The following is a 9,945-nucleotide window of genomic DNA, read 5'->3' on the forward strand; positions in this document are numbered from 1 at the left end:
TAAAATGTTTAAACATTTACAAGTCTTTAAATACTTTTTAAATTTTTATTTCACCACATAGTAAAAATCCAGAGAACTTTTATTGAACATTATTTAGGAAATTTGCAACATTTCCAATTAACAGGACATTTGACACCTGTTCCCTCTGATCCCAGATGAGATATTACAAAAGAACAAAATCCACAAAACACTAATCTCTGTAATGCAATTCCTTCCCAAACAAAGTATAAAAAGTATGTATTTTTCCATTCATCTGCTGATCAAAGGGGAAGGCCTTCAGTGCTGTGCGCTAAAAAGTGTTCAACTTCTGTCAGATGATTATGTCCTAGAAAGACCCCGGTTATCCAGGTCTTTCACCTGCAAGAAAGTCAGGAATTTTAATATTAAAAAAAATACTTATTCTTTATTCAACTCAATTGAACAGAGATGCTTTACCTTGTATATCCTGACCAGCCAGTGCTCGGTGGTGTAGGCTTCCTCCAAAACATCCAGTTCAAAATCTTTATTTCCAATCTCAGCATTTCTCACTCTGTCATAACCAGGCGGGCGCTCTGTAGAGAAAGTAACAGTTTTCTCCATCGCTTTTTTTCTACATTTTGGTCAAGAACAATGGTTCCCAAAGTGAGTCAAGCCCCCCCCCCTCCTCATGATAACTTAAAATGTTTAAGTTATTACACTGTACAAAATTTAAAACTGTATTTTAGTGAATTTGGGTATAATAAAACTACAACACTAAAATGTTTTGCAACTTCAAATCAGACAGACATAAATGTCAGTTTGCAGTGGTGGTCTTGGTCATGGTTATTTGGGGGAGAATTGATTGTTTACTTACGTTACACTTTATTATAGAGTGAAAGCTAAATGAGTGCATATTACCACCACCCTTTAAAGTCAATTGGATGACTTACTGGCTTCTGTGTAGACTTGTCCAAAGCGGTAGTAGCACATCTTGTACATGAGGCAGTTGAGCAGGACTGGAGAACCCTCACGATCCACTCTGAACTCCCCAGTGGGCGTGTAGTAGTCGTGCTCTTTAATGTGCTTTCCTGTGTCAGTGCTTCCTCCAATACGCACCATCCAAAGAAACTTGTTGATGTCTAAATCATGGGAAGAAAATAGTAATTGAATTACACAAGCCAATTTACTTGAGCCACGTTTGTGCAAATGTATCATTTCCACTTACCATCAGAAGAATAACCCGTCAGACCACCAAAGATGACCAAGACATAGCTGACATCCAGTTCCCTCATAATCTCATACGCCCTTTCCTCTGTAGACGCCATAGCCTATGGACAACCCCGTTAAAAAAAAGGCTTTAATTTCAAGTTTAAAATGTGTAAAAACAAAAATAAAAGTGATGAGAAAATATTCTTACCTGCCCAACTCTGGATATATGGGTATTGTTCCACGTGTTGTTGTCCACTAGAATAGTTCGATTAGCCATAGCAGTTATCTGGTAGCCATAATCCCACCATGACATAACTTTGGCATCCTGTAAATTTGTACAATTTTTGATTCACTATAAATGTGTATCTAAAAATAGTTCAATTCTTTAAAATAGTAAAGAACACAACTGACCTCTGGTGTGTTGTGCCGGAGCCAGTAGTAAGCCTCCCTGAAATCATCAAAGATAATGCGGCTCCCGTCTCCTCCGCGGGCCGACAAGACAATGGAGGGAGAGGAGTAGGCCTCACTGGTGACCCAGGTGGAGTGGAAAGTATACGTGATGAGGAAGAAGGCCATGACCAGAATCATCCCACTGGCAACCTAATATGCAAAAGTACAATAATCCACAAACCGTGCAAGTACAGTAAATGAGATTGTGTGGACTGACTCTGATACCTCATTTTTGATTGGATAGGTGGCATCCTGCTGCTTCTTGGCCTTCTTGTCTGGACGGCTGACATCGAGGTTCTTCATGTAAGTTGTCAAAACTTGGGAAACGCCGATGCCAGAAAGGATGCACATGACCGGAGCAAGCACCAGCATCAGACGCACCTGAAGAGGGAGCATAACAATGTCACGGTGACAGTCTACAAATACATGTTGTACAGTCCATTTATGAACCAGAAGTGGACAATACCATGACGGCTGAGAAATACATGCTGGTCACTCCATACATGATGATGAAAATCCTGGCGTCCGACAAGTTGTTGAAACAATAGTACAGGCCGACTAAGGGCACAGAAAAACTGCCATTAGTAAGAACCAAGTTGATTTTGTAGTAGAGTAATTACATGGACTCAAATGCCAAACAAATGGGTTGTTTAAATGGCATAGATATACTTGACGTTGCATTAAAAGCAGATGGAGGAAGTCTGTATTTAAAACCGTTTCTTGGCACATGCATGGCCTTAGAATTTTAGAATATTTTTTCAGACGGCGAAGTGAAACTGGGGTGGACCGCCAAAGTGCAGCCAATCCTAGCACTGCTTATGGTTCTTACTTTAAGGTTGGCAATAGATTAAATACATTATTATTTAGATGAAAACGGTTTGCAGCGATTTGTCACAGTGTTGCTTTTACATGATAGTCTTCAGGGAAAACATTTAAATAATAATAAAAAAGTCAAGCACCCCAACTTTAAGTTAAATCTAAGATTACACTTGCCTGGAAACATAAACACCAGCAGTTGTAAATCAAAGTAGTACGAGGACCAAGTTGTGGGCTGATGTTCAGAGACCGAGGCAATGATGGGAATGTTGTTCTTGGCATATGAAGGGTCAAGTAAAGAGTAGAAACGCCCCGTCCATGGGGAGATTTTTCCTGAAGATTAGAAGTGAGACAGAAATTAGCCAATTTACAGACTTTAAAGTTATTTTGTTCTAACTAAATTCTCACCGGTCAGCATCAAGACAGTTCCCACAGAGAGCAGGACGAAGCCCACAAGGGAGATAACACTCTTGAACAGCACCTCAAATTGTTGGGCATTGAGTTTACTGCGCAGGTAATCCACAAAGGCATGAACTTGGCACAGCCCAAACACTCCAAAGGCGGCCATGTGTTCCGACGACTGCACTGGCTGGTTACAGATAAGAGAGTTTTGTAGAATTTGAGAAAACCTAAGAAGTACTCTACCATTTATAATTACACAAAAAAAAGTTTGAACTATTCATACCTGGAAGCCTACAAAAGAAATCTGCATGGAGAGAATTGTGCCGAGACAGTAGACGGAGCAGTAAGCCACATAGATGCGGTGAGAGAATCGTCCAGTCAGCATCAAAACCAGGACGTGAAGGGGAATCAAGTTGATCAGAAAAACGTAGCCACCCCATGAGGAAACCTACAGATAGACATACATGTCAAATTAATGCTCAAAATTAGAAAAAAACAACAAAAAACTACAGTTGTCCAGTTGCTCACCATGTAGAAATATGCAAGCGCACACATGGACGACCAGTACAGAGATCCAGTTTTGACTGCCTTGATCCACATGTAATAGGTCAACAGCATGCAAAAGATGGCAATACCTGAAGTATAAGAGAAGCATAGTTAAAAACAGAAAACTTTTGTATTCATTATCCATAAGATATCAGAAGAAAAAAAATGATCTTGTGAGCTTTCCACAAGACAAAAAAGGGTAACTTTGCTAAGTTACACCTCTGCTAAGTTACACCTCCAAAAGACAGTGCAACAATAACAGCAAAAATATAAAAAATACATTTAATTGTAACATTCTTGTGGACTCAATCTTGTGTCACGTCGTCGCATCTGTAACTCCCACTTTTAGTTTACCTTCATTATCATAGGAACCAGCAACAGAACGTGAGATATAACCAGGCACCACAGCAATCATGGCTGCTGCAAGAAGTCCAGCTCCTGCATCCTGGAGAGAGAGGGACGATCATTGTTTTTACCTTTCAAATCACACAAATACTCTAAACTTTACTCATACCTTTAGCTCCTTGGTCAGATGGTATGTGACGATTGCAGTGAAGGAGGAAAACAAAGGCGCAAGAAAGACACAGACGTTGCGGATGTCGATGGTGATGTGAAAAAAGTGTAGAACATGATAAAGGAGAGCAGAAGTGATCATCAATCCTGTCAACAAAAGAAAATACTTTTATGAAAGCACCTCGACAGTGTATTACTGTGACTTCTATGACAAAAGATTCCTACCTGGATAGATGGTTCCACCAATGATCCTTCCAAGAGGATACCATGCCCGGTCATCAAACCAGTTGTGAAACTTATAAAATCCTTCTTCTGTCAGGAAGCGGGTGGTACGGTAGTTGAAATACCTGATGTAAAAAATGGGAAATATTAATAATACGAGTAGCAAATGGGGATAATCAGTGAGTAAAAGGGTAACTTACGGATCAAACTCATGGATAACACTTTCAAATCTCAACACAGAGAAAAGTCTGGTGGAGAATGCTGCAGAAACAAAGAAAGAAAAGCAACACATTTGACTTGTTTTTGTTTTGTCTTACATTTTAGGAATGCGAGGACAGCAGAGTGAGAGTGTGAAGAGGACTTACACAGGACACCAGCCATAGAAAGAATGAGCAGCTTTAACAGTGTGTCCTGCTTCTCATAGGACAAACGTAAGAAGCCCAGCTTGGTCATTTTGGCGAGGTTATAAACAGCTCACCGTACTACCTGAGGAGGACAAAAACAAGCAATATTAAACCGATCACTAAAACATAAACAAGGAACACATTCTGCAATTTTGACAATTCCAAACGGGAAACAATAAAGCAAAGGGTTTTCCAAAGATGTGTGCAGTACAGTCCAACCAGATAAGGCCACGCAGCAAAGTGAAGTAGCGTCAGGAAACCAGGAAGAACAACTTTGGCAAACCACAACACAGATTTGTGCCTCAGATCTAACCATTAAATCAGAGACAACTCAAAAGATTAAAGATTAGAAGCACGTAAGAGGCTAGACACGTTTTAAACATCTTACTCAAGGCTAGATTGTTTCAGCAAGCCACCTGTGCAAAGTATATCTGAGCTACAAATCATACAGTTATCAGAATGTGCAAGCTTTACAACGTTCAAAGCTTTTTTTTACGTTCAACGCAATGAGACGTAAAGGTTATAATAATCAGCAGGCCGGTGTTAATAGTCTATGTATGAGAAGCTAGCCAGGCTAACAAGATAGCCTCTGTGTGATGAACATTTCAACAGCTATCTCTCAATTTTAGACAGAAAACGACTACGCTGGAAAAGAAATAAAGTTAATTACGTCTGATCTTTGCTCGTAAGTATGATAATCACGTCCAGAAACACTCACCCGCTCCTCCGCTCCTATTTTTCATACACTTTTCACACACAACCTGCACTGTCCTGTAGTCCCGCCCCATCTACTCTATGCTGCTCGCTCATTGGTGCAACGTAGCCCTGAGCAGACAGTCCATACATTTCATTGGTCGCTGATTTGGCCGTCAAACTCACTTCCGTATCTTGCCGCGTCGATGTAGTGACGTGTCCTTACGCCGGGCAAGTTCATCTGGAGCAGGAGATGCCAAGAAGCACCATCCGCCACCCTCCACCAATCCATGGCACAGTCCCATCCAGCCCACATCGGCACGTTGACCACAGAGTTCAATACTTTTGTTTATTGCAATGAAACTTACTGGAACTTTACAAAATCTCACAAACATCTGTACTTGATGTAGTCATTTTCGTCCTGGCAAAATTTCAGTGTCTTAGGGTGTCACTTCAACCATTTGCAATTGTATTACAACACACCCACAGCAAACCATGCTAACATTGTGCATTTAAGCATTTGTGTTGAGCTCTGATGTAAAAACAGGCATGTTAAGGCTACCCATCCATTATTAGGATAAATTCAATGCTACCCTCTACAGCCAAAGAAAACTATGAAACGCTAAGAACTCAATATAATTGGTGGTTAAAATGAACAAAAAGCAGAAGTTTGGCAGTTTGTCTTTGCTGGTGTCTAAAACTCAGATTTTACAATTCATCTCAATCATGCAAGGCCAAAATGTGTCCTCCCCCAACAGTTTCAAAATATGATATATTATTGGGTGAATTCCACCCAAAGGAAACGGAAACCAAAAAGTATGTGCAAAGAAGCATTCACTCAATGCAAATGTACATACTTAAGATGTTTTTACAACGAAAGCCCCTCAAATGTAAAATCTCTTATGGTCATTTTTTAAAACAAAATCAACCTCTGTGGTTTCTTGTGCTGTAATTTATTAAAGGAGAGTCACTCAAATGGCACATTATACAAAAGATAAAACAAAGTTCACCAAAGAAAGTCAAAAACAGAACATATGTGTTTTTGAGTGTGAGGCACAAGGCAGTCGATTGTTGTGTCACACTACTGTATTTTGCTGCAAATGAAACTCCACAGGGCATATTGGGAGTTAAGACATATTAACCCCTCTTTTCTCAGACAATCCTTCTGACATGACCTCGTTTTCACAGTTTGTGAAGTGCAATTTGTGTCCTTCATCAGATCCCTCACTGGGCGGACGCAAGGCGCTGGCGGGACGGGGAGGTGTGCGGCGTCAGTCGTTCTGAAGAGGCAGATGACGTCATGGAGGACTGCAAATGGACTGTCTTGTGAAAGAGCTTGTTGCTGATCAACACGACAAAGGAGAAGAGACGCAGCTGGAAGTGGCTACAAAACACAAATTAATTTATATTGGTGCCAATTTTTTATAAAAGTATGGTTTATTTTGGAAGCCCATTTTTTTCTTTTACTCACTACAGCTGTGTTGGTGTCTTGGCTTCATTTGCGCTGATGATGAACAGTGGGAAGAGAATGGAGAACAAGCAGCCACTAGAAAGGCACAAAAGTTATGTTCAATTTCAATTAACTAGTACTTAACAACAGCTGAATAACAGCTAACAACAGAGAAAAAGTTAAAGCTTGAAAGAGTTATTTAAAAGCTATTGTACTTTGTCTCCAAAACAGTTACTCATTATTCAAGTTATTTCATTTTTACGGTCTATATAAATGTACCCCAAATGATTGGCCCTGGTTTAAGTCGACCCCACTTAAGTTTGACTCAGTGGCTAATCAATCTAACCTTATAATGTACGAAGACGGGAGCGCAGTCAGTAGAGCCATGGGCAAACCAAAGCCAAAGTAATAAGGCCAGTTCCTTTCAATATTAGAGAGGCGCTGGTGCATTTCAATTCCTTGAGAGACAATAAAGGTTACATAATTAGACAATAGATACACCGTTTGAATGCTGCAAAGAAACAACAGCAAAAACTCTTACCATGGTTGAACCAGCGATACTCAAAGCAGTAGAGCGAGTACAGCAGAGACATGTGCAGCAGACTGACTATCTGACCAATAGCATCGATGGGGAAGAGACTAACGATCATACCCTGCAGGACAAAACAATAATGAAGAAAGGTCCGAGGCTGTTCTGAAACAAATCAAAATATTATAATATCCCTGAAAACGTACCTGAATGAGAAAGAGCGCCTGAAGGAGGAGGTTAAAAAGCATGTCTGCGATGATCTTACTAACACTGGGAAACGGCTGAGCTTTACAACCGGACACTTCAAAGGCTAGATCAGCTATATCCTGCAACAAGAAGTCATTAGTTGGTTAGTATCACTCATAAATGTGTTATTACAAGCAGGAACAATACATGGGTAGAAAAGGAACAGACCTGGAACCAAATGGCATTGACAATCTTGCTGAGGACAAACAGGGGGAGGACCCAGAGAGCACTGAAGACCGATGTGAGGATGAACTCTAACCAGGACCAAACACTGCCATGAAGCGAGGGGTCACCTGGGGACAGAACAACAACAATAATGTAATTGTAAGAAATAAAGTACTTTTTTATCCGTCTGTTTGTGACACAGTAATTGTAACAATAACATGTGATATTGCGTCATCCTTACAAGAGAGGAAACGGAATAAACATACCAATGATTTTTGCGGTCATTGTCTGCAGCAGTGGGATAAACACCCGATAGAAGAGAAACAGACTGAGCTGGGGAGAAAATAAAATGTTTCAATGCTAGCAACATTTATAGATCAAATGAAATTGTAAATGAACTGTCATGTTACCCAAAACACTCCCCCATTCCAGGCACAACACTGAAGGATTCTGCTAGCCACTTTTGGTTCACTAATAGAAAAGAATCCTTTGTTAAGCAATCTTATTCTGCACATTATTTCACTAAAATGTTGCTTTCATCTTACTTATCAGGTTTGCGTTCTTCACTCTGAGCCCGTCTCTGTGCCAACGCCCCGCTGGCCCTTCTCCTCCGCTGCTCTTCTCTTTTCTGCTGAATGCGGGCATCCAGCTTGGAGATAGTGCCAATCCCCAGTATGGAGTCCTTGATCCCCTTTAAACCCCAGAGGAAGAGAGAAGCACAAATAAGATGTTGTTGTAAATGCTCACAACAACAAAATATTCTTGATTTAACAAATAAATATGGTGAAAATTGTTGACATTTATACATTCTTTGATTTAAAACATAAAATTGGGCAAAACAAGATTTATTTTGGAATGCAAGTTGCATAATACTGACTGCACACACCTCAGCCATGTATTTAGAGTTATGACTTCCTGATAGATCAATATTCCACAGCATTGGAAATATTTATGTTTAAGCAACATAATATGATAGAGGCCAGAGACACAGTATATGTGACTATTTTAAATATCAATATAATGTTATACTTTTGTATCATATAGCCCAAGTACATATTTTTATAAGATAAAGAGATATACATATTTTTATAAGATAAAACATATACATATTTGTATAAGATAAAATAAAGACTGTACGCATAACTCAATTGCATATTTAACTGTTTTTTTTTTTTAATGCATGCTCAAACACATTTGGAGTATACAGAAATGTGTAGATTCTCCTTTTGTGCCATTTACTGTATGTAAAACACAAATCAAGACTAACTAATCATGTCCACATAAAATCCATCCTGTCACAGAAGCTTCTTTGTCTCTGGACCTGCTGAGACAGAATACATGTGTTACCGTCGCCACATAGCGGAGGAAAGCCCTGACGCTGTCTGTCATCTCTGGGCCAGCTGCAGATCCATCAACTGCTCAAGGAAGGGGGGCTCAGGACCTGGTGGTCAGCGCTCATGGCAGGAAGGGACTCACCCTGCAACCTGTGAAACAATACACAAGACTTTAGACACCACTGTTAGGATTATTCTGCATCCAGATGAAAGACTGCTGGTTTTGCAGACAGACAAACCTGTAATACTCTGTGAGGTTGGATAAGAATGTGTTTATAACTTAACAGGTCTTGTTTGTTAACGTGAGCGAGCAGATTCAATACATGGAGCTGTTGTTTAATAGCTTTGGTACTAATAATTCGTAACGTTATGTCTTACCTTTCCATGCCCTTAACAAATAAAATATAGCGTAAGAACTGCATGTATAACTGTAGATAAAAATAGTCTTTCCGTCAGAGACACTTAAGCAGGGGTTTGTTTAGTCATAGCTCGTCTGTGCTGCTAGCTAACGCCAAACAAGAAACTTAGCTACCATGTAGCTTTAAGTGTTATAGACAGCTATCAAACTAAAAGTACAAGTCCTTAAGACTACAAACAAAAATGTATTTGTTCTGTTTACCTCATGCGGCAGGTTCAGGGGTCAATGCTGTCGTTTTCCTTTTATTTGTGCTCCTTAACGTGACAACAACAAGCAAACAGTCCAAGCAGCTAGGGCCGAGAAAAACACATTGCGCAAGCTCCGGACTGGAGGAGCATGGGAAATGTAGTTCAACAACATAAGTCACTGGAGAAAGTGTAAAAGTGCAGAGTGGGATTATACAGTAAACTAGGTAGATTTTTGAAATGTATTTATTTAATTAACATGCATTATTTGACATAGTTCTGTAGTCTGTGTTTTAGCTCATATCAAAGAAGCGGGTCTAAAGAAAGCACACTTTGTGTAAGGTGTGTTCTATTTCCATGGGGGCATCCCAAGGGGCGGTGCATATTCAGCTCAGCATCAAGCTC

General features: G+C 40.0%; 2 protein-coding genes across 3 annotated transcripts; both read right to left on the bottom strand.

Moving 5' to 3' along the window:
* Positions 1-34: 34 nt before the first annotated feature.
* Positions 35-5,352, bottom strand: stt3a (STT3 oligosaccharyltransferase complex catalytic subunit A). The gene is made up of 18 exons (XM_072446724.1): positions 5,239-5,352; positions 4,482-4,602; positions 4,317-4,377; positions 4,120-4,241; positions 3,896-4,041; positions 3,736-3,826; positions 3,364-3,470; positions 3,119-3,283; positions 2,842-3,022; positions 2,600-2,766; positions 2,084-2,164; positions 1,843-1,998; positions 1,579-1,767; positions 1,376-1,492; positions 1,184-1,286; positions 909-1,097; positions 436-551; positions 35-357 (listed from the first exon to the last, which is right to left on the bottom strand). The coding sequence occupies exons 2-18, from the start codon at positions 4,567-4,569 to the stop codon at positions 319-321; spliced, it is 2,118 nt and encodes a 705-aa protein (XP_072302825.1). The 5' UTR covers positions 4,570-4,602; positions 5,239-5,352; the 3' UTR covers positions 35-318.
* A 793-nt stretch (positions 5,353-6,145) lies between these two features.
* ei24 (EI24 autophagy associated transmembrane protein) lies at positions 6,146-9,701 on the bottom strand. 2 transcript variants are annotated; one of them, XM_072446725.1, is made up of 11 exons: positions 9,557-9,701; positions 8,951-9,087; positions 8,149-8,294; positions 8,014-8,074; positions 7,870-7,936; positions 7,607-7,731; positions 7,399-7,518; positions 7,205-7,316; positions 7,010-7,121; positions 6,685-6,759; positions 6,146-6,597 (listed from the first exon to the last, which is right to left on the bottom strand). In XM_072446725.1, the coding sequence occupies exons 2-11, from the start codon at positions 8,990-8,992 to the stop codon at positions 6,438-6,440; spliced, it is 1,020 nt and encodes a 339-aa protein (XP_072302826.1). In that variant the 5' UTR covers positions 8,993-9,087; positions 9,557-9,701; the 3' UTR covers positions 6,146-6,437. The 2 variants fall into 2 exon arrangements, with proteins under 2 accessions (XP_072302826.1, XP_072302827.1); XM_072446726.1 differs by having other exon boundaries at positions 9,616-9,690.
* Between the last annotated feature and the right edge of the window lie 244 nt (positions 9,702-9,945).

This window comes from Eucyclogobius newberryi, unplaced genomic scaffold, assembly GCF_026437365.1.
Source record: "Eucyclogobius newberryi isolate DKJ021-1_F unplaced genomic scaffold, fEucNew1.0.hap1 SCAF_15, whole genome shotgun sequence".
Lineage (NCBI taxonomy): Eukaryota > Metazoa > Chordata > Actinopteri > Gobiiformes > Gobiidae > Eucyclogobius > Eucyclogobius newberryi.